We start from the raw sequence: 23,056 nt of genomic DNA on the forward strand, positions 1-23,056 counted from the left end.
AAGCAGCAAAGGCGAGTGTGGACCCTGACCAAGAGGGTCTAGCTGGCTGCGGGCCTAGTCCAGGGCCTCCTTGATGCTCCTTTCGAAGGCCGTTGGGGAAATCATTCCCTCTTTTGCGGTCCGTCGCGCTCTTTTCGTGCTGCCGTGAGCTGTTGCGCCGTCGCTCTGACTTTCTTCTGTTCGCATGAATGCCGCCTGCAGAGTAATACCCAGAGAGTCACAGCGTGCACGACTCAAGCCGGCGCCAGCATACTAATTCCACAGAAGTGAAACACGCTCTACACCAGCACCACCGAACCGAGCGCCCCAGGTAAACAGGTCTGTTCTTTCTACCTGCCGCGGCGGAGAGCAAATTTCCGCTCCGTCATATCGAACCACGACCGTGAAGACAGCAAACATGTCCAGCGGAAGCATCACCATGGAGGTGAAAGAAGAAGCCGTCGAGCGCGCGCCCAGGTCACACGTGGACAGCTCGCCGCTGCCGACAGACTCGATGGTCACAGTGCCCCTCTCCGAGACGGACGGCAGAACCCCAGAGGAAGAGGAAGGCGCGAGGGAATCGGTGATGCGGCCAGAGATTATAGTTGAGGAGCGAAGAGCATCATCACGAACCAACTCAACGGAAATCCGCAATGCCTTCGGACGGCGGGCGAGCCAATCCAGCGTCGACACGCCCGCCCCGACCAGCCCTACCATCTCAGTGCGGGACACCGACGCACCCGTCTCCCCCAAGACAGCAGCGCCAGACTGCAGGGGGCGCCGTACTAGCAATGGCTCGGGAAAAAGCGAAGAGGTCGACTGGGCTGAGCTAGAGAAAAAGGAAGAACAGGAGCCCGAGGGCGAGGAGGAGGTGTGTAGCCCGGCCCCTGTGTGAACAACGAATACTAACATATCTAGGCCATGGCCCTGCTGCTCGCCCGACTAGAGCAGGAGAACGAAGCCATCCTCTCAAACTCAAAGTCCAACATGAAGGTCGCCCGCGCCCGCAGCCAGTCACGGCCCCCCTCCTTCAACCAGCTCAAGCGCCTCGTGGCGGATGACACCTCCACCATGCGCTTCTCCCAGCTGCCCTCGCCGCCACCCATGACCGAACTCGAGTTCTGGGCTGCCCTCGTACGCGATTACCCTCAGACCGTCCACAGACTGCCCACGCTCTGCTTGAATAAGATTCGGGGAGGCATACCAGCGCCGCTGCGGGGCGTCGTCTGGCAGAGTGCAGCTGGCTCGAGAGAGAAGCTGATCGAGGACCAATATGACTCGCTGTGCGGAGAGTCGAGTCCGTACGAGAACATCATCAACAAGGACTTGGGACGCAGCTTCCCCGGTGTGGAGATGTTCAAAGACCCTGAAGGCGAGGGGCAGAAGATGCTCGGCCGCGTGCTCAAGTGCTTCAGCTTGTACGACCACAAGATTGGCTACTGCCAGGGTCTTGGTTTCCTCGTTGGCCCGCTGCTCATGCAGATGGGCGACAAGGAAGCCTTTTGCGTGCTCGTGAGGTAGGTCATCGCACTTTCTTCACAACGTCAGCGACTAACAACACCAGGCTCATGGAAGACTACGATCTGCGCTCGTGTTTCCTGCCGGACCTCTCTGGCCTCCATCTCCGCATCTTCCAGTTCCAGAAGCTGCTCCACCAACACATGCCTCAGCTAGCCCAGCATCTCGACGATCTAGAAGTGCAATCCGCATATCTATCGCAATGGTTCCTGTCTTTCTTCGCTGTCACATGTCCGCTACCCATGCTGTTTCGCATCTACGACGTACTATTTGCCGAGGGCGCATCCGAGACGATCATGCGGGTAGCCCTCGCGCTAATGAAGCGCAACGAGCAAAAGCTGCTGTCCCTGAGTGAGTTCGAGGACGTGATGCAGTTGCTTTTGGGGCGCCAACTCTGGGACCCATACGGACGGAACGCGGGGTCGGCGGATGAATTGGTCGGTGATTTCGTTGGTTTCACAAACGACGTGACGCGCGAAAGGTTGCAGGGATTGGAGCAGCAGTACAAGGAGGCCCAGGAGAAGGATTCGTCCAAGCAGCAAGTCCAGAAATCTGCCACGAGCTTCCTGGGCCGCCTGTGGGGTCCCTCCAACTCTTCGACCAAGTCCGTTTCACTCAGCCCGGGTCTCTCCGCGCCTTCACGCCCTGTTAGCTTCCTCAGGCGCTCGGCGTCCAAGCAGAGTCTCGCCTCGACACTCAACTCTACTGCCGAATCGGATGCTTCTGCTGCGACACAAAGTACAGCCATGACGGATATTTCGCGCGCCTCGAATGGCGACGCGCTGTCGATGAAATCGGGACACGGCTCCATGGCCATGGGCGCATCGTCAAAAGACCGGGACCTACACTATCAGATCGAGCAACTCCTCATGTCCGTCAGCCAACTGCAACGCCAAAACAGCGAACTCGAAGCCGCCCTCCAAAAGCAGCGCGAAGACCGCAAAGAAGACCACCGCATCGTCCGCACCGTCGTCGACAAAGTCCGCAAAAAGACCACCACCCTCGCCGCACCCTCAACCCGTTCCTCCCGCCGCCGCACAACAATTACCTCCGCAACCACGCTGCCCCCTTCCTCCTCCGATGACGCCGCCTCCACCCCCGAACTCACAGAAGAAGCCTCTGAAATCGTCGAAACGCTCGAATCCCGGTTTCCAGCAGCCACACTGCACCACCGCGCCTCCTCCATGTTCGAAACAAAAGCCCTCCTCCGCGACAACTTGTCCCGCACGAAAGAGCAACTCGCCAACGAGACCCTGCGCGCCAATGCCCTGGCCCGCGATCTGTCGGACCGCGACGCAGAATTGCAAATCGCACGTGACGCGCTGAAGGATACGCGGCATAGGTTGCAAGATAGCTACAACGCAAACCAGCGCCTCGAGAAAAACATCCAAGAACTGCGCCAAAACGCGCGGAAGCAGTCTGCAGCTGCGAGTTGGACGGGCGTGGATCACAGTAGCCATGGGAATGCGCCAGACACACCACCCACACTATCGCGTTCCACAACTTCTGACAGCATCAACACGAGTGGATTGCGGGAACTGAGGCTAGGCAGGACGAATAGCCAGAAGAGCGAGAGAGGAGGGTATTACAATTCCCCTGCTCCGCCGGTCCCGTTTTCAAAGAGGAGTAGTTCGCTTGCTACACAGAGTGTGCTTGCGACTGAGAACAACACACCCGCCGACTCCGAAGCTCTGTTACTCGAGTTGGTTAACGCTAAAACGGCGGAAGCGGTGGCGAGACAGGAGCTTGAGGAGATGAGGAGTAGGTTCGAGGGGATGAAGCGCGTTATGAGTGGTGGTGGTGGCGGTGGGGGTATGAATGGAGGAGCGGGAGGAGGGTATAGTGGGAATGGGAGTCCGATGGGAGGAAGTCCTTTCGCGACGCCGACGCAGACGCCGGCTGTGACGCCTAGTCCTGTTCCTAAAGAGGCGGCGAGTGGGACGGGTGGGGGATGGGGGTGGGGGGGTTGGAAGAGGACGGTTAGTAGTAACGCGGCGGGGGGCTCTTAGGCTGGGCTCTTTGATGGACGCTGATGGGGGTGGGATATGGAATGGAGGGGAGGGATGTTGGTGTACAGTGTACAGTGTATATACTCATACAATCTGGTCTGCGAGACCAGTACGACGCCTACTCTCGAGATATAGAGAGAGGGGCTTATGATCTTCTCAGGCTTCTTCTCTGTCACCGGTGGCAAGGGAATAGCTGGCCCTATCATAGTCAACGGGTTTAATGTCAACAATTTTCTTCATGAACAATCAATTCTCTTCCTCTTCCTCTCCGCTAGTCTCGTGAAACAGTGATCAGAAATATAGTAGACTATCGTGGAACAGTGATCAGAAACAGAGCACATGGAACTGGTTGCGAGGGAGAGAGCTAACTAATATATTAGAGGGATGATTTTGTGTGGAGCTGGAGAGTAAGACTTTGTGTGATGAGATGGAGAGGTGGAAAGGGGGCGAGGTTGTGTTGGTAAGGGATTTGACATGGAAAGAGGGTATGTGGTGAGGTCGTTCCGTGTTGCGATGTGTAGTTGGTGAGGTGAGAATAAACCTCCGCTGTTGACTTGTAGCTCAAAGCTACTTCTAAGCCTACTAACCCAGCGGTCTGCGTCCCGGCACATGAACGCAACGGCTCATTGCGCTCGCTACACAATGTTCAAATAGACTTTCAAGCGTTCTCCAATATATCCCCTCACATACTACACCACCTCCCCCCATCATCAACCCCCCCTCTCAACCCCACCTCTCCACCCCCTTACACCTCTTAACCCCCGCCCTCGCATTCGCCACCCCCTCGCCAAACCCAATCTTCTTCGCCAACTGCGCTGCTTCCTCATACTTCCTCCTCGCCTCCCCAATCTTCCCTTCCATTTCCAAGAACTCGCCGAGATTATGCGTCGCGACGGCACAGCCCATGTCGCACTCTTCGTTCCTTTCAGAGGAAGAAGACTTGATCTGGGCGGAGAGGGCGAGGGCTCGTTCTGCCCATTGTCGTGCTTGGTCGATGGCGAGGGAGCGCGGCGCGGAGTTTGTAACGGGGAAGGAGGTGGGGGCGTCGGACATGGTTATTGCGTTGGAGGAGGTGGGGGGCGTTTGTTGGGCGAGGCAGGTGGATATGTTGTTCACTGGGGGTGGTTAGTCGGGATGGATGGGAAGGGGTGTGGGGACGTACTTAGGACGACGCTGTGGCATGAGGTTGGTGGACAGAGTTGGAGGGCTTTGACGAAGAGGGGGGTGGCGAGGTAGTGCGAGTCGAACTGTTCGTAGTGTGTTCCGAGGGCTGATTGTGTTAGCATGCCATAAGCGGTATTCGGCCATGTAGCTGCCTACCTTCGAGTACACCGCCCATCTCGTCGTTGGTGAGCCAAGGCCCCTCGCCGTTCTTGACACCGTCCTTCTCCCGCCGTTGTTGTTCCTTCAATGCGCTCTCCACAGCCTCGACCAGTCGCTTCTCGCCGTTCTCAGGCTCGTTGACATATCTCACGTCGTAGAGCTGGCCCAGCTTCAGATTGATCTGCACCATGTTCTTCTTCACCCTGCTCCTATTCCCATTTGTCCAATGTCTATCCGAGAACTCGTCGACCCATTTCTGGCAATCATTGCGCATAATCTCGAGCACATCGATAGCCAAACTGTAGTATCCCGCATCCTCAAACAGCGCAGCGATGGTGTACTTGACGCCCATGATCTCGTCGCTAAAAGGATCCATGCCCATCTCGTCGGCGAGGGCGAGCGCCTGGCGAAAGTGCTTGTTGGCTTCGCGGATGTCGAGCCATTGGCCGCGGCTGTAGAAGAGGGCTCTGCGCAGCTTCTTTGCGACGGGCTCGGGGAAGTTGTGGTAGGGCTTGATGATGACGTTCTTGTAGTACCACGGTATGTACAAGACGCAGATGCCGGCCACGAGGGCAATGGACCCAATCGCAAAGGGGAACAACACGGGGCTCTTGTGGTATTGCTCCCGGAACTGCTCCCGCATCGTCGAGCCATAGCGCCGCCCCAGGTGCTGCTGTACTGGCCGCCGGCATCGTGTCAGCGGGGTTTGCGCTTCGCAGCGTGCGATTGCGCTCGTTCGGGGCACGGCGCGGGGGGCCGTCCTGCTCAACATGGTGCGCCGGGCAAAGGCAAAAAGATGTGGGCGATGGCATCTGGCAGCTGGTGGAGCGAGTGCATGACGGAACGAACTTTTAGTGCCCGTCGCGTGCGTTCCGCGTAGGGCTGAGGCTCGTCATGACGTAGCCAATCACCAACGCGCCGCATCGCGTTGCCCGTAGACCTCACCACGATGCACTGAATCTCTTTAATTATGTGTGGACGGTATGCGCTGGCCTTGGTGAGGATATGTGGTCACGCGAAATACAATGTGACAGCTGACAAAGATACCAGAGGCCTTCGGAGGTCCGCCAGCAGCTCGAACAGTCGCAGATGCCAGTCGAAGAGGCACCCGACGACGACAGCAACGTGCGCCAAAGCTACAACTTCGCCCCAGGCTATCATGGGCTTGTATACCGAGCGGACGGTCCCGAGACTGGCGGCCAGGAGGAAGGCGCGACGGAAGATACCAAATACAAACTGCAGTCTATGCAATGGGGTAGGCACATCCACCTATGACCTCGTACGTCACTGACAGCATGCGACAGGTCTCGTACCGTTCTGGACGAAGCGCAACCCCGACTACGGTTCCAAGATGAAGACGATCAACTGCCGCGACGACTCGCTCTTCGAAGACCGCGGCATGTGGACGACCATGAAGAAGAAGAAGCGCTGCATCATCGTGGCACAGGGCTTCTATGAGTGGCTGAAGAAGAACGGAGGCAAGGAGAAGCTGCCACACTTTACCAAGCGCAAAGACGGCAAGCTCATGTGCTTCGCTGGACTATGGGACTGTGTGCAGTTCGAGGACTCGAGCGAGAAGCTCTACACCTACACCGTCATCACCACCGACTCGAACAAGCAACTCAGCTTCCTGCACGACCGCATGCCTGTCATCTTCGACAACGGCTCAGATGCCATCCATACCTGGCTTGACCCGACGCGCACAGAGTGGAGCACAGAACTGCAGTCGCTGTTGAAACCATACGAGGGTGAGTTGGAGTGCTACCCGGTCAGCAAAGACGTAGGCAAAGTCGGCAACAACTCTCCGTCCTTTCTCGTGCCAATCAACAGCGCAGCCAACAAAAACAACATTGCCAATTTCTTTGGTAACCAACGAAAGGCTGCTGAGACGAAGGTGGAGGAGCAATCTGTCGGCAAGGCACAGCATGATCTGGACGCCTCGACAGACGAGAAGGGTCAGATCAAGGTCGAGCACGACGTTGATGAGACGCGTGACACAACCGATCGCGTCGAAGGTACCGAAGATAACGCGCCATTGCCTATCCCAGCGACGTCGCCAAAAGGCATCAAGCGAGAGCACGACGACGTGGCTGATGGCAACGCAGAGTCTGAGCCACAGCACAAGCGCAACAAACCGACCGCGTCTGTCTCGCCTGCCAAAAGCCCTGCGAAGAAGTCAACACCCGCGAAGAAGCAAGGTACCAGAAGCGCCACGAGTAACGGCAGCGCAGCAAAGACGTCCAAGGCGGATGGTTCGCGGAAGATTACATCCTTTTTCAGCAACAAGTGACCGCAAGAATTTGCTTCCAGTATCCTGGGCCCGGCAAGAGCGACGTCGGGACATTACATGCTGGAACATGTTTCCGAGCACCATCCAGAGCATTAGGTGGTTTGGCGGTGAAGAATGAGGTCCGTTTAGGCTTCCTGCCTTGTGCGCTATGCCGTCCGACCTATAGTCCGGGGGCAAGCCGCAGCGCAGACACACGTGTGCGCGGAGATGCGGTCGTCGAGATGTACATGGTGGAGGATATGAGAGGGAAGCCCTTGCGGAGTGAGCATGTCCGCGGTCGCAGATGGGCGCAAACATAGAAGTACCGTCCTTGCCCCGCGCTAATGGTGGCGGGGACGGGCGAGGGGCCATCTAGCGGCCGTCGAAACCTCCAAAACACTGCCAATCCTGCCTGCTGGAGCTTTCAACGCCCTGCGCAACACATCCGGGACGCGTTCCTCCAATGCTTATCCCTGCATGGCCTGAAGATGCGGCGACTTGACTCAATCTACTGAACGCCCTCTTGGCCTTACCCTGCTTGCACCATGTGATCAAATATCAGCTGTCGTCCAAAAAGTAGAACACCAACACCCTAACCATTGCCTTCCGCTCGCTTTCGTATTGAGGAAGCCCTTGTCTAACAATCTCCCGCTCACTAGCATTGATGCCAAGACTTGTCGCTTCCGCGTTCAACCCTAGCCGTTCGCGTTCCTGACACGATGAACTCCAACATGGCGTCTTTGATGGACCTTGTGTCCCAAAACCAACCCAAATTCCAAACACACCAAGCCCTTGTTCTCGTTGGACTCCAGAACGACTTTGTGACATCAGAAGGACGACTTCCCGTTGACACCCAGACGGGCTTTCTGGAGCGCATCCAGACTTTGATTCCGAAATTCAGAGAGCTCAGCGGCAATGTCATTTGGGTCCAGACGCTGTACGAAGCCGATCGCATCGCGACTGGCGCCGACACGGGTGCGGGAGACACGCTTGTCGTAGAAGGGCTGCTCGACGGCGAGGAAAACAACAATGAAGCTGAGGAAGAGTTAGCCAAGGAAGCAGCGTCGCTGCCAGCGCCCTCCAGATCCTCAAAACACAAGGAACGCGCGCTAGCCCTGCTGAAACGCGTGTCAGCACGACGAAAGACGCTGCCAAAGGAAGTCGCAAAAGCCAAGGCTGAAGAAGACGACGAGCTGTTCCTGTTGAAGAGCGAGAAGAGAACGCCAGCATGCGTACCCGACACGCGTGGCGCCGAGTTTGCAGATGCTATCGCGAAGCAGATCGAGCTACCTGCAGACGTTGTGATACAAACGACCAATTACTCCGCCTTCCAGGGCACCGACATGCTCATAACACTGCGCGCAAGACTCATTACCGAACTCTTCATCTGCGGATGCATCACCAATGTTTCTGTGCTTGCAACTGTCATCGATGCAGCGCGGCATGGTGTCAAGATTCATGTCATAGAAGACTGCTTGGGCTTCCGCAGGGAAAACCGACACGAACTGGCGCTGAAGCGCATGGAAGATTTCTTCAGCACGTATTTGGTCAACAGTGAAGAGATACTCAAGGAGGATACGACGATAATTGCGACAAAGACAACAGCGCCTGCGGATGGCGCGAAGAGCGAGCAGACTATGGAGGAGCGTATGGCTAAATTGTCTCTCGCAAGGGACATCATAGAGAAGAGGGCTGCACAGGGTGCTGCAGGTGCCGCGGAAGATAAGACAGAAGGGGACAAGCCGGAACTTGTCAAGTCGAAGGTTCGAATGAGGAAGAATAGGAAGAGCAAGAAGAAAGCGAAGGACAGAGAAGCATCAAAGGAAGATGGTGAAGAGGCGAATGGCGAGCCGAGCACGACGGCGAACCAGGTTACGAAAGATCCATCTCCGCCAATCACTACGGCACCGACAGTCATACCACAGTCCGCATCGGCTGAGCCTCAACGAATGTCCAAGATTGCAAAAGCTGGGAGTGTTGCAGATTTGCGGCAGAAGGATAGCAAGCAGCATATGCTGAAGAATGCTAGCTCGGTACCTGCATTGTCCGCGAAGGCTGGTGATGAGAAGGAGAAAAACAGGTTGACTGAACTCTCGGATCGCGTGCGCATGTCACTCACTAGGGCACCAAAGTCTGAGTCGGGGTCTGAGTCAAAGAGAGGGTCCATCAGTTCTGCAAAGCCTGCACCAACCACCCCGAAGCAAGACGACAGGGAAATCAAGCTACCGACTGTAGAAGCTGCACGGCCAGAACAACCTCCTGTCAGCACGCCAGAAGCCAGTTCGCCATCATCAACAAAGACACCTACAAAAGCCGCAACGATGGGTAAGCCGCCCAAGTTGCAGTCACTCGCAACGTTCCCCGTCCTAGGGCCTGGCGATCACATTGCAGAAGGCGACTCACGCATCATCCACGATTTCTTCCCCGCCGACTACTTCCACCCGTCCGAACCAGCAAAACCACTCAAAGACACCATCTTCACCCAACTCTACAACGAAGTCCGATGGCAAAAGATGCTCCACCAACAAGGCGAAGTACCCCGTCTAGTATGCTGCCAGGGCGCCTTCGGCGACGACGGCTCAATGCCCGTATACCGGCACCCATCCGACCAAACCCTGCCCCTAATGCGCTTCTCCCCCAAAGTCCACGTCATACGAAAGCGCGCCGAGGCGCTCGTCGGCCACCCATTAAACCACGTGCTAATCCAACTCTACCGCTCCGGCAACGACTTCATCTCCGAGCACTCGGACAAGACGCTCGACATCGCAAAAGGCTCCTCCATCGTCAACGTAAGCTTCGGTTCGCAACGCACGATGCGGCTCCGCACCAAGAAAGCCGAATCACAAGCAAAACCAGAAGAAGAAGAAGAAGACCCCTCACCCGCGTCCTCACCACGCTCAACCCAGCGCGTCCACCTCCCCCATAACTCCATGTTCACCCTCGGCCTCGCCTCAAACGCAAAATGGCTCCACGGCATCCAGCCCGACAAGCGCCTGCCCGCCGAACGCAGCGAAACGGAAAACGCATATGGAGGCATACGCATCAGTCTGACGTTCCGCCACATAGCCACGTACCTCGATTGCCGCAGCACCATCATCTGGGGCCAAGGCGCGACGTCGAAAACGCAACGCGACGCCGCTGATATCGTTGCGAATGACGAGGCGGAGACGAAACGCCTCATCACTGCGTTCAGCCGCGAGAATCACAATGTCGAGTTTGAGTGGGAGAAGTGGTATGGTGAGGGGTTTGATGTTTTGCACCTCCATGAGCCGCCGGGTGACGATACACCGCTGCTTTTCCTGTCGAACAACAGCCTGGAGAATGATCAAGTGCTTATCTGTCTAGCGGAATCGAAAGTGCCCTATACGGTTGTTGAAGCACCAAACCTCGACCCGTCGTTTGAACAAAACCGCCAAATCACCTTCCGGGATGTCGACGTCCAGCATTCAGAGATTCACACGCCGATGGGTATATTACTGTGCCTAGACCGATATCACCCCCTCGATAAAAGCCATTCTGCGAATTTGGCTACTGCGAATGCGTTTCCTATCATACTATTAGCATCAGAGATCTTGCGGGTTTGGCGGAATCAGCAGAACCCGCGGAGAAGTGGAGGAACCGAGGGGAGTGGAGAAATACGGGGGGATACTACTCCTACTTCTACTCCTACTACTCCTACTCCTACTACCACCACCACCAACTTCGCCTTACAGAACCTCCTAGCGCGTCTAGAAGAAACTGTAGAGAGGAACGGGGGACCGTTTGTAGCGGGGAGTAGGTTTAGTATTGCGGATGCGTTTGTTTGGCCGGTTGTACATGGGTTGGTTGGGGAGTGGCAGGGCTGGGAGGAGGCACGATTTGCGAAGCTGGATGAGTGGTATCGCGGGTGTTGGAAGAGGAAGGCGTGTGTTAAGAAGGTGGCGGAGAGGTTGGCTGTGTCGGGGAAGGGGAAGGTTGGCGGGGAGGAGGGGAAGGAGTAGGAAGGCAAGCTTGTGGGAGAGAAAGGGAAGGAGAAAGGCTAGGTGATGTGGCAAGTTGAATATGTAGTGCGATTGCATGGTAGATGTTGGAGACGAGTATTCGTATTCCTATTAACTACTTCGGTTGGGGTTGTACACCACCCTTTCAACTATCCAAAACCATTATTCTTGCTCAAATCCAAGCCATCAAGGAAACTCAAAAGTAACCTTTTTCCCACTCCCTTTCTTCGTCTCTACCTTCGCTACCTCTTCCTTCCCCCCTTCTTTCCTCCCTACCCCAAACGCCCCAACCCACCTCTCCGCAACCATAACCGCATGTCCCCACCTCACCCTCTTCCACCCCCCTTTCCTAAACTCGTACAGAAGAATATGGCCTAGAGTATGTATATCCCGCCTCGCCCTCGTCAGTGCCTCCGTCGTTGTCCTTCCACCCATCCCCATCCCCCTTCTTATGCCACCCACGTCCAAACTCGGCATCATACAAAGCGCATCCTTCAACCTCTCTTTGTTCCGCATGAAGATGTTCTGCTGACTCAGGTCATGGAAACGAGAAGATGAAGGAGGAGGAGGATGCATGTACCCCGCCGCCAACCCATAAATCCCCCACCCGAAAGACTCTTGTGGTAAATCACCCCTGCAGAGTATTTCTTCCAAGACAACGACAGAACTGTCCCAGAGGAGCGTGAAGAAGTCGAGGTCGGATTTCGCAAGGCTGGGAGGCTGCGCGCTGTAGGTGCTGTCTTGGGCTGCGGCTAGGGAGAGGGCGAGGGATTTGAGGGTTGGGGAAGAGGGGTTTGGGGGGGGAACCGTGGTTTTGGGGAGCGGGAGAAGACTGATGTGGTGGGGAGGGTGGTGTAGGGGCCGTGGTGGTTGATTAGGGCTTTTGGGTGGGAGAGGAGGTGGAGGAAGCGGGTGGTGTTTGTCATGTGGATGGCGGAGGCGAGGATTTCTTTGTTGGGTGGTAAGGTGGGTAACTCGTCGTCTTTTGTTGGATCACCATCGTGAGGCTGACTGGAGATGTTCGTCGATGGTGTGGGAGTCTCAGCCATACCGTTATCAGTATGGCTGCCTGGTGTGGATGCGGTAGTACTGGTCACGTACTATTAAGGAGCTGAACAGGTGTTGCTAAGATTATGATGGTAAAGCGAAGTCTCGCGTGTGAGACTGAGAGCTCAGGAGCGGCGGCTGGAGATAGAATTGCGTATGACGTGAATGACAGCCAGCGTTGGTGAATGTGTTTTGCGCAGGTGACGCAACGATCCAGAAATGCTCTCACGCTTTCTTCTGACGACCGATCCAGTGACGGTGTATCGCGTGTCCGTCAGAGCGTCGCGACATGATGAATCGATGAGACAACATAGCCTTTGTGCGTCTGTGCAGTGGCGGTGTATCTGCTTTGTCTGCGGTCTGTCTTTGAAGCGATTGAGGTGAGACTATCACCAACTTGCGCAACTGAGATGGCGGAGAGACATCGAGTACTCCATCTGGACGCTCACTCAGGTACGCGAAACTTGCCAAGGCTCAAAATACTCCCGCGAGTGAAACTATGTCTCAAGCTATCGCGCAGTTGAAGCCTCGGGGGCGCCTCGGGAAGCCTCGCAGGACCTTCATATTGTTGCTGAACCGTGACAGTATGTATAATCTGACCCTCTGGAGTTTCTGGTACATCATCGTCTGTAACGACAATTTTCGGCGGGGACAAGTTCTCTTCTAGGTCTATGTCGTGAGGTCCATGGATCTGTATGGTCGTCATATTGCCAGGTATCGTAGGCACCAGATCGGAAGGGCTCAGGCTACGGCGATATCCGCGGCGATGTTTTCGTTTGCGACCACCTTCTTCTGAAGGATAGTAGTTGCGGCCTCGTTCCTCACGGGGTGCGTCGGCAAGACCCATCTTCCATAGGCAGTGGCGAACGAGCGGACGGAGTGTCGCGATGCTTCCTGCGGTGATGCCGATGCCAGGTTCGATAGTGCTCCATAAGGCGACGTCAGTGGTAGCATACAAGAAGTCGGGGCCTTGAACGAGTGTGTGAATGTACGCCATACGGATGGCAGTACCGGTGCTTCCGATTGCTGCGAATGCAAGGATACCTGCGACCAATAGCTTTGTCTTCGTTCTCATCTCTAAGCCCCAGACGATAAAGAAAGGAAGCAAGCCGAATGCCCAATCAGCCATTGCATTGATGGCGGCAAGGGCATACGTGATGCCCAGAGTTGGTCCGTTGTGTATGCATCTGTCTGAGGCGGGATGCACGTTCCAAAAGTCCGAAACTATAACCATTAGCGAATGCGACAACGAGCGCTTGATTGATGCTCACTTGGAATGCATTGAAGCAAAACTAGAAAGAAGTAAACGAGACCGCATAGTACAGTTCCTAGCATGAGTATCCGGATGGCCCAGATATGCCAGCGCTCGATCGCGACCCGCAGGTAGAAGTAGCCGATGGCAAACTTGAGCAGACAGTTCGCTATCACGTAGAACAGCTCGCATAGATACCAGAACTATATCGAGTCAGATATCAGTTGATGCGATAAGAACGTCAGACTGACCAAAAGTGCTGTCTTCGCATCGCTATCGCTCAACTCCCATCGATGGCGTCCGGTTCCGTGCATCGCGGCAATGATCTGACATGGAAGATACATGGTGAACGTTAACTACAAGCTTGATCAGCATGACTTCGATTGAACGCGAGACGTGACCACTTACTAGTGCCGCAACCATGTACGAGTCATCTTTTCCCCATGTCTTCATCAGTACCGCGCGTACGTAGATCCGTAGGAGAACAGTCGTCCATGTGAGCACAAAGAACGGTGCAGCCACAGCGAACACTTCGGGACTGCGGTCGTCTTTGCTCATGTCGGAGATGCTTTCCGGCTATTGAAGCTTCGTTGTCTTTCCGTTATAGCGATGCGATCTCTCATAGCTACCTACAGTCGTTCATCCGAATTATTGCTGGTCGTATCCTACGCGCAGGAAAACTTCATCAACAAACAACAGGATGCCGAGGAAGGCTCCAATATTAGCAGACCCTGGAGCATAGGGACCGTTGATAGTCGTCCCAGGCGCGTAGTCTCCGAAACTGGCCAGAAGCACTGCCGCGCAAGACCAGTGGAAGCCAACGACCCACTATTGAAGATCGCGTTCTTAACCGAGTCATGAACGATGTGCCGGACGGTCTATTCGTTGCGAAAGAGCGGTAACTTCGATGGCGGCCTCTTAGGCTGCATACCTCAGCTGCCAACCTCAACACGGAGGCATCTCCTCAGGACAAGCCACACGGTTAATATCATGCAAGTAACTTTTGACATGTTCGGTCGAGACGTGAACTGCCGGAAGACTAGGTGGTAGATCTGCAGATTGACTTTGTGCAGACATCATCGGTACCGACCGGAGGGCCAACCGTTGAGATGCGGAGGGAGACTCCTAGCGGCGGCTTCAGGCTGGGAAAAAGATGATACACGGCATACGCTGCCACGGCCAAGGCACAGATCCGAATCCGAAAGCCGTGATGGCCCAACGCGGGTTGAAGCAGTCTAATGTTTTGGAGTTGTGGTTAGGCGGGTCTGGGCAGGACGGCGATTGCCGTGCCGCGGCTGATCGGCACAGGGATACCCGTTGAGCGAAAGGGTTAACCTGGCCTGGCCACATGGCAGTGCGGTACGCCATCTTCAAGGCCTTTCAATTTTGTAATCTACTCGTCATTGTCACCGCGATCGCCACAATAGCATCACGACTTCGACGTTTTGAGGAGCGAAGAGCGAGTGGTTCGGCATCGCAAGCGCAGACACCGCAGTTCCCCATCCCGCCAGCCGTTACGCCATGTCTTAGGGCCGATTGCGTGCTGTTCAAGCCACGAGGACAGACCCCTATCATCGACACTGCGATAATTCACCCACTCGTCTGCTCGCAGTGTAGAGTAGCGACAAATCATTATATTACAAACATTGCGGACTTGTTGCTCGTATTCCACCTAGGTACCTAGGTAGGCTTGTGTTTTTCTTTGATTTACTCACAGGCAGTCCCGTCTTCACACGCAATCTGCATTTCCCCTCAATTATTGCTGGATATTGCGGTGTATAGCAATGACTTGTCTGGCGGGTAAGCAAGGTTGCAGATGCCGGCAAACTGCTTGCGTCGGGTAGAGACATCGAATTGCTGTCTTGAGCACAGTCGCACACCCGCGAATATAATGGAACACAGCCGTTCCGATCTCAGAGTCTCACAATCCTCCCAAGTCGTATCTCAATCATCTCTCTTTGTATAGTAGCTACACCAAGGAAGTTCATCACCGCGATCTGAACCCGACGACTTCGTTGTTGTTTGTTTGTCGATATGGCCACCCAAGCTTATAATACCTGCGCACTTCCGGAGGGCCTTCGTTACTATCTCCTTCGTGGCACTGTTATGGTACCGCTGGTACCAGTAGACCAGCTGCCATTTCAACTACAAGGGATCCCGCGTCAGTTGACCCATCGCCAGATCTCTGACGGAGCTTGGAAGCTCTGCTCAGAGACGGACGAGATTGCTTCGGCTCTCCTGATCCAAGCGCCCACAGCCAGCAGCTTCTCGCCTCGCTCCACTACGACGACGCAGTCACGATACCTGGCACCAGACCACCATGTACGTGCGGAGCCGCAGACTATGCCCGTGAGCGACACTCGTACTCATCGATCGTCTCATCAACTTCCAGCTATCGTCAACTCGCCAGAGCCACCTCGCCCAACACCCAATGCCACTCATGGACGCCCGTCCTCGCTCACCGACACTTTCGCCTCCATCTACCAGAAAGATGCGCAGCGCCTCGGATACCGCGTGCCACACCCATCCGGCATCGAGCCCGATCCATCCAAGAAAGAGTACTGCACACACTGGATTAAGACAGGGGAGTGTGACTGGACAGCAATCGGGTGCAAGTTCAAGCACGAGATGCCTGGTATCGAGAAACTTCGTGAACTGGGTTTCGTTAGAGGCATACCGAAATGGTGGAAGGAGAAGTCGGCTATCGGTCCCAGGCCGCCTACTTGGATGCAGCGAAGGCTGGCGGCGAATGAGGATGCTGACCAGGATGGTGCGATACCGGAAGCGAGAGTCTTTCCTGACCCTTCGACATTTCGAACGAGGAAGAGTGAAGAGCGTGATCTACTTGATGACGACGTGCAGAAGCCGCGTGGTATTCTCAAGAGGAGCCCGTCTCCAAGACCGGCTGCATTGGGACAATTGACTCCTCCACCAGCGCCAGCCCCGCAGCCGATCCGTCGTGCTAGCCAAGTATCAGATCTGCTCATCGATCTTGATGATATTCCTGCCCCTCCACCCAGCCCTGAGTCATCTTGCACTTCAGTAGTCAGTCCAGGATCCAGTGAGGTGCAGATCTCCTCCAGTCGCTCCTCCTCCTCGCCACCATCGTCTCCTAGCATCGAGTGTAAGACCTCGTCACCGATCGAAAGCAGAATCCCGCCAAAGGCTTCCGTCCTTAAGAAGACACCCACCCAGGATTGCACCAACCGGCGCCACTCGCAGCTCACATGGGCCTCTGACACCGAAGACGATACCCCCGCCCCCACCAAGCCATACCCCAGACCCCATCGACCAGCCCAACAACGACGTAGGCCCGCTCCTCGCGGCGACAGCAGATGCGCCGCCACAAGTTCCACGACTCCGACCAAGCATTCCGGTCTTGCAGCTTCTAAGCATGCCACCAATGATCATGCTGTAAACAACAGTGCAAGCCATGGCAAGAACGCGAACCGTAAGATTCATGGTAAACATGTAGAAGACGTCGGCGTACCAGAGCTACATGCCAAGATTGAGCAGCTGCGGAGGGAGGCGCATCAGAAGGACAGGGTGAGGAAGGGTGCTGTGATGGTGGCACCTGCAGCTGGTAGACGAACCGCTGTGTGAGTGGGAGAGGTGTGCGAAGGTAGAGGGTGATGAGTCCTGGGCACATGTCGTGTGACGGTGTTCGGCACGGGGCGGTAGGTGATGAGTAAGCTGTACGAAACGCGACAAAATTGAGTGTGGGTGGTAGTATAGCTGTATAGGATGATTCTGTTGCATGCGACTGTCCGCTTTTCCTACTTTCCTCAAGATAGGCTTAGGTGATCTTGTTCCTTGACGAATTCAGTCCTACAACAACACTCGTCTCACACGACGTCAAATGCATCGCTCGAGCCACTGCGCGTGCGTTCATCGCCAAAGCGGGTCGGACTGAGCCGCCCTTTCACTATCGATTAGTCCGTCCCCCTGAGCGAGGCAGCAGTCTCAACGCGCACTGACGCCATGTTTCCGGGCTTTCTCTTTCTATATAATGCCCGTCACACTTCTAGAATCATTCCAGGCTTGCTGCACCTCAATTGAGACCGATCAACCACAAGCTTGGAGCAAACAAACCGCCCACAAAATCACTACGATAGAGCAAGTGACCACCGCAGCCCCCAGCGACTCTTCTCTACAACCGAAGACTATGCAGGACGCTGCACTATCCGTACCGAGCCCGGTAGTCCAAGACGCCATGTTCTTCACTCTGCTAAATCGTGATGTACGCATGAGCATCTACGACTTTCTATACGGATGGCTTTCCCCTCTACCGTATAAGAAGCGCTGGCAGAAAGAGGATGATTGCCGTGGTATGGTGCTGGCTTGCAAGCAGGCTAATCTGGTGAGTTGTTGCTTTCTAGAAAGAGTAGATAGGTCTTGATCGCTAACATGACGCAGGAACTTTCTGAAGCAGCAGCTCGTCACTTAAAAGTGTTCTTCGATGAATTCTCCGGCGACTTTGAGCAAGAGTGTAGGCATCCCATCAGCCTACACGGAAGCGTCCCTCTTCACCAGGGATGGAAGGCGCTGCATTCCGTCACGTTCACCCTGGACATCAGCTTCTTCGATGAGGCTCTCGCTGAGCTTGCGATGATTCCTGAGGCTGAAAAGGATAACTGGCGTCATGAGGAAGCATCAGAAGAGCTCAAGCTGCACGCCGGTACAGGTTGGAGAGGCGAAATCTCACAATGGCGCGCACTGCTGCTTCATCCGTTCGACAAGGTCACACTCTTAATCACCAATGCGTCCGACAACAGCAAAAAGGGCACAGACACTCAGATCGAAAAGTATCGCAGCGTCGTCGGCATGCTGCGAGATAGCCTGAACACCATGGGCGAAAATTGCGGGCACGACTGGCTCATGTTCCAAAACTCGCTCGACTGGGACGCCATCTGTGAAACAGAATATGGCGATCCGCCCGCTCGCTTTTTCAACAAGTACGACGAGTTCGACGATACGCCAAAGCGGAAGTGGTACAAGACCGCAGAGCTCTTCCGCTTTGCGCAAGTGCAGCACGAGCGACTAAGCAATAGGGGCTCGAGGAAATATGTCGAGAAACAAGCTCTCCGCGACTATATTAGAACGGGCCAACGTATTCAGACCAAACAAATCAACTTCGCCTGGAACTTCCTGCCTAGTACTACGCCGGCTCCCGAGAAACTTGTTGGTAAGATGCACACCTATACCGCCCAACACGCGGGGCAAATGCGTAGGAAAGATCAGCTCCGCGAGCTCAAATATGAAAACATGTGGCCGCATAAGTACGAAGTAGCTGGTGCGGATGGACTCATCGGCGAGATGGGCATTCGGCATCCCAAGCGCTGGGTTTTAGCGAGTGAAGAGTATTGCGAGTACTATGGTATCATGGGGCAGTTGAAAGAGGCGGAGGATGTGGAGAGTAAGGGCATTGGGATGGCGCTGTGGAGGGCGAAGCCAAAAGCTGAGAAGGCAGAAGGGGATGGAACGGCCGAGGAAGCTGCTGAGGTACAGGCTGAGGAGGAGATTGACGAGGACGTTCAGGAGGAGGTTAAGGAAGACGTTGTAATCGAGGTCGAGGAGGAGATGGAGGAAGAGTCTGAGTCTGAGTCTGAGGATGAGGATGAGGATGAGGATGACGGTGACGAGAATGACGAAGATGATGACGAAGAAGATGGCGACGAGGACGATGAAGTGGATAATGACGAAGAGGAAGATCAAGCCGAGATTGAAGACGAGGATGGGCCTGGCTTCCAGGCTGCGATTCGTGGTGGGAAACAAACCAAGATACCCGATTTCTGGAAAAAGGCGTAGCGTAGCAGGGCGTGGGATTTGATGCGCCGATGGAGTATACATTCATGGACTCTTGCTTTCCTGTAGTAACACCAGAAGTAGGAGATAGTATCGATAATCCCAAGTAAGTTTTTTGAACATGTCAGCATCAACAAAGCCATCAAACACATGACCATTCCAATAACAAGCCCGGAAAACACCGCTGCAGTGCTATCCCATTGAAATTGCGAGCTGCCCCCAACCCTATCGAAGGAGAAATAGAGACGCCGAATAATACGCCGAGGATGCCGCTTCTTCATCAAACCAAAGAAAATGCCCTAAACCCCATCCTTGCACATCATGTACAACTTGCCACAAGCCGCCGCCTCTGCCGCCAAAATCATCTGACAAAAGAACAAAAAGTAATCAACAGCCAACGCTATTCCCCAACACGTCCCGTCGCTTACGCACCCCACTTCTTGACCGCCTCGCCCAGCTCTTTCGTTAACCCACGCCTCACAGCCAGCAGCTCTTCTTTCGCATTTTCAGCCTCTTTCTCGCTTCTCTCGACCCGCCCTCTCAGTTTTTCAACTTCATTCCTTAGTTCTTTTCGTAGTTCTTTGCTTGCTTCTTCTACGGCTGTTAATCGATCGACTTCCACCCGTAGCTTTTCGCCTGATGTTTCGACAGATTCCAATCGCTCTTTCATGGCCATCATCTCTTTTCTCATGTTCTCAGACTCTTTCTTTAGCGCGTCGGATTCGATTTGCAGGCCGCGGTAGGCGTGGGATTCTTTTTCCATGCGCTTTTGGAGGTCGGTTTTTTCGGTCTCTAGGCTGGTGTTTGAGGCTTTGAGACCGGCGTTTTCGTCTTTGAGGTGTTGGATTCGATCTGTTAGTGCACGGTTTACGCGCTCTGGTGCTGGGCTGCGCGGGCTGAGGATGGATAACGGTGATGGGACGGAAGTTGAGTCTTTGAGATTTGAGGGTGGTACGATTTGCTCGCTGACGGTGCGACGGTGTTTCTTTGGACGAATAGCCGATGCGATGCTGGGGTAGTCTTCATCGCGCTCGCGTTTGATCTTGACACTCAAGTTGTCGGTTGCTGCGCGTTTGATGGATGGCGGCTGGACCTGGATGTCTTCCGGTATGGATCTTGATAATGATGCTGCCTCTAGTCAGTACATTATCAACCAAATGACAATCAACATCGACGTACAGACGGTAGATGATCGCTTTGGCCGAACAGCGATCGAATCCTTTTCAATGGGCGTACTGGGTTCCGATTTCCTAGACGGCGGCAGCAATGGTCTTTCCCCCTCGTTCTGCACCCACAAACATGCGTCGCGGAAATTCCTGGTAAACATGGTAGGATCTGATCTTGTCCGACATAACTCCTTCACGTGGCCCGCAGCCAAGAAATAGTAGAGAATGAGGGCCGACACACGATGGATGGCTTTGGAGCCGCCGGTATCGTCTCCAACATCACAAAAAGGCGCATGGAAAGCAACAGTACTGGTACTATTCACAGCTTGCAACTCGTGTGCGCCGTCCTCCAACTCGGTAATGCGATAAAAGCTGACCTCGGCCTCATCTTCGTGGACGTGCGCGGTGACCCGATCTATGGGTTCATCGTCGTCGCCCGCGGGGCCTGGCGCATATCCGCCGATGACAAGCAATTGCTTGTGGGTGGAGCGGCCGAGCCCTCGCCAGATGGCTCTGCTGATGGTGAAGCTCTCGTCGAACTGGATCCAATGCAGTCTTGCGGCGCGTGGCAGGGCGCGAAACGGCGCGGCAAAATTCGCACGCGCCCATGCTTGGACATTTTCGTTTGTCAGGGGCGATCTTGTCTCATGGAAGTCGGCCATTGTGGCGATTGATTGGCGTGGTGTCACCCGTTGTTGCGCTGGATTTCAATGGGGCGCGCCTTGATTCGCAGACGCGGAGGCTGCGCAATTGCGGGTCGTGGGGTGGTGACGAGCTGGTGCTGTTCCTGGTCGCGGTGAAGAATTGTACGACGAGCACAGGTCGCCGCCATTGAAGCCCGTTGGTGGTCGGATCACGGCGACATTGCTCGAGAAAGCTGTGTAGAGGTGGACGCAGGCAGAAGTCAGGCGGGAATCCTTCCGCTGCCCGTTATTTGCGGGGCTGGCAGTGGCTGGACGACTAGAACGGAAGGTGTGCAGCGCAACCCATTTTAACACATGCAAGACGGCCATCATCCCAATCGTCATCGCACAGTTGCATGTTTCGGTGTTTTGCATCCATCGCGCTGCATATCTAGTTCTGGACTTGCGCGATAAGGGTGCTGAGCGTCCGTAAAGCGCTGGTTCCGGGTACCGAGGTACCTCTTGTTGTCGAGCGCATCGCGCGCTTAACCCCGAAGAGACCTGATACACTTGGCAATAGTATCAAAATAGCTAGAGCTGGATTAAGGTTGCAGGTGCGCCGGACAAGGTTCAGGATGGTCCTGGTCAGGCCGGGCGATGAGTTCATCGGCAGTTCACGGATGCTTGCGCTAGTGGTCGAGACCATCATCTTCCTCATGTTGTGCATGTGCTATGCATGGGTACGTCGGGAACTGCACTCAGCAATCGTGAACATCTACATGATGGCAGTGATGCCAATGGGGGCTGATGTGTGATACAGGTCAACACTTGAATTTTCACGACGGCCAATTGGTACAGCGGAAACTGTGGTAGTACAAGCGAACTCGCCGATGCCATCTTTGAGGGAATTTGCTTTTTCGAATGAACGATCGATCGTGGTATTTCGTAGTGAGGTGTGTTTAACGTTGTTGCGTGCCACGAGGGTTCTCACGTGCCGGGCGCCCAATCGGGCAGTCCTACGCGTCTACGTCATCGCCTTTTTTCTGCCACGCGCGCCACGTGCGACAGCTTTCACAGTCACCCTGCGCAGCTCTATTCTGGCCTTTCCACGCTTCTTAACCGTTGCCGTATCTGCAGTCGTCTTGGCCTTCTTCCTCAAAGCGCCCTTCCCACCCATACCGGAGACCACGATGCCCCGCCGCAGCGCGACCTCGTCGGCATCCACCGACACGACCACGACTACAACGCTCCCAGAAAAGGTCCAATGGCCGTCAACGTTCACAGACGGACTACCGCTCCCTAAAATTGTCGTCTTCGATCTCGACTACACATTATGGCCCTTCTGGGTTGACACCCACGTCACGCCTCCGCTGAAGCCTGTCGAAGGTGGCCTGAAGGTCAAGGACAAATATGGCGAGGGCTTCGGCTTCTACAATGATGTTGGCGGCGTATTAGAAGCAGTGAGATGACTCGATGTCCATCATCTCCATGACGAAGCTGACGCAACGACAGCTCAAACACAAGAACATCCTCATCGCCGCTGCCTCGCGCACGTGCGCCCCCGATCTCGGCCGCGAAATGCTCAAGCTTCTCAAGATACCCAGCGCGAACGGGTCGTCCTCACGCGCGATAGACTACTTCGATCACATGCAAATATACCCCGGCAGCAAGACGACGCATTTCCAGAGGATACATAGAGACAGTGGGATCGAGTACGAGGAGATGCTTTTCTTCGACGATGAGAGTAGGAACAAGAACGTCGAGGTGCTGGGTGTGACTATGCAGCTTATAAAAGACGGTGTGACAAGAGATGAGATTGACAGAGGTGTGCAGAGTTGGAGAAAGAGGAATGGACGGACAAAGGCGCTGGAAGGCTGAGTGGATAGTCGCCAGGTGATGAGTATGGTCCCAGCAGCATGAAGAGACGAATCAAGTGAGATACCCATGACATAATTCAACCCCATTCGAATCGTACGAGGCGGGACGCCATCCTCAGCCTGACCCAGCTACAATATCGCGTCGTGTCGCGCCGCCGCCGCCACTTGGCAGCCCATCATGTCATGCGGACCGCCAACACCCAACCTT

At 55.0% G+C, this 23,056-nt stretch overlaps 9 protein-coding genes across 9 annotated transcripts; 6 read left to right on the top strand and 3 right to left on the bottom strand.

Annotated features, from left to right (window-relative positions):
* Positions 1-397: 397 nt before the first annotated feature.
* Positions 398-3,506, top strand: J4E90_008992 (uncharacterized protein; the record flags this gene model as incomplete). Its single annotated transcript, XM_051438513.1, has 3 exons — positions 398-850; positions 898-1,496; positions 1,544-3,506. The coding sequence occupies 3 exons, from the start codon at positions 398-400 to the stop codon at positions 3,504-3,506; spliced, it is 3,015 nt and encodes a 1,004-aa protein (XP_051287823.1).
* Positions 3,507-4,229: 723 nt separating this feature from the next.
* J4E90_008993 (uncharacterized protein) lies at positions 4,230-5,601 on the bottom strand (the record flags this gene model as incomplete). Its single annotated transcript, XM_051438514.1, has 3 exons — positions 4,230-4,621; positions 4,669-4,776; positions 4,827-5,601. The coding sequence occupies 3 exons, from the start codon at positions 5,599-5,601 to the stop codon at positions 4,230-4,232; spliced, it is 1,275 nt and encodes a 424-aa protein (XP_051287824.1).
* Positions 5,602-5,799: 198 nt separating this feature from the next.
* J4E90_008994 (uncharacterized protein) lies at positions 5,800-7,119 on the top strand (the record flags this gene model as incomplete). Its single annotated transcript, XM_051438515.1, has 3 exons — positions 5,800-5,810; positions 5,873-6,084; positions 6,134-7,119. The coding sequence occupies 3 exons, from the start codon at positions 5,800-5,802 to the stop codon at positions 7,117-7,119; spliced, it is 1,209 nt and encodes a 402-aa protein (XP_051287825.1).
* A 710-nt stretch (positions 7,120-7,829) lies between these two features.
* On the top strand, positions 7,830-11,078 carry J4E90_008995 (uncharacterized protein; the record flags this gene model as incomplete). Its single annotated transcript, XM_051438516.1, has 1 exon — positions 7,830-11,078. One exon carries the CDS (start codon positions 7,830-7,832, stop codon positions 11,076-11,078), a length of 3,249 nt encoding a protein of 1,082 aa, XP_051287826.1.
* Positions 11,079-12,570: 1,492 nt separating this feature from the next.
* On the bottom strand, positions 12,571-13,935 carry J4E90_008996 (uncharacterized protein; the record flags this gene model as incomplete). The annotated part of the gene is made up of 4 exons (XM_051438517.1): positions 12,571-13,349; positions 13,397-13,580; positions 13,629-13,733; positions 13,786-13,935. 4 exons carry the CDS (start codon positions 13,933-13,935, stop codon positions 12,571-12,573), a joined length of 1,218 nt encoding a protein of 405 aa, XP_051287827.1.
* Positions 13,936-15,697: 1,762 nt separating this feature from the next.
* Positions 15,698-16,980, top strand: J4E90_008997 (uncharacterized protein; the record flags this gene model as incomplete). Its single annotated transcript, XM_051438518.1, is given in 2 exon segments — positions 15,698-15,703; positions 15,718-16,980. The coding sequence occupies 2 exon segments, from the start codon at positions 15,698-15,700 to the stop codon at positions 16,978-16,980; spliced, it is 1,269 nt and encodes a 422-aa protein (XP_051287828.1).
* Positions 16,981-17,542: 562 nt separating this feature from the next.
* On the top strand, positions 17,543-19,185 carry J4E90_008998 (uncharacterized protein; the record flags this gene model as incomplete). Its single annotated transcript, XM_051438519.1, has 2 exons — positions 17,543-17,737; positions 17,794-19,185. The coding sequence occupies 2 exons, from the start codon at positions 17,543-17,545 to the stop codon at positions 19,183-19,185; spliced, it is 1,587 nt and encodes a 528-aa protein (XP_051287829.1).
* A 421-nt stretch (positions 19,186-19,606) lies between these two features.
* On the bottom strand, positions 19,607-21,010 carry J4E90_008999 (uncharacterized protein; the record flags this gene model as incomplete). Its single annotated transcript, XM_051438520.1, has 2 exons — positions 19,607-20,310; positions 20,362-21,010. The coding sequence occupies 2 exons, from the start codon at positions 21,008-21,010 to the stop codon at positions 19,607-19,609; spliced, it is 1,353 nt and encodes a 450-aa protein (XP_051287830.1).
* A 1,151-nt stretch (positions 21,011-22,161) lies between these two features.
* J4E90_009000 (uncharacterized protein) lies at positions 22,162-22,849 on the top strand (the record flags this gene model as incomplete). Its single annotated transcript, XM_051438521.1, has 2 exons — positions 22,162-22,431; positions 22,484-22,849. The coding sequence occupies 2 exons, from the start codon at positions 22,162-22,164 to the stop codon at positions 22,847-22,849; spliced, it is 636 nt and encodes a 211-aa protein (XP_051287831.1).
* Positions 22,850-23,056: the final 207 nt, after the last annotated feature.

Source organism: Alternaria incomplexa (assembly GCF_024043165.1).
Source record: "Alternaria incomplexa strain BMP 0042 chromosome Unknown scaffold_14, whole genome shotgun sequence".
Classification (NCBI taxonomy): domain Eukaryota; kingdom Fungi; phylum Ascomycota; class Dothideomycetes; order Pleosporales; family Pleosporaceae; genus Alternaria; species Alternaria incomplexa.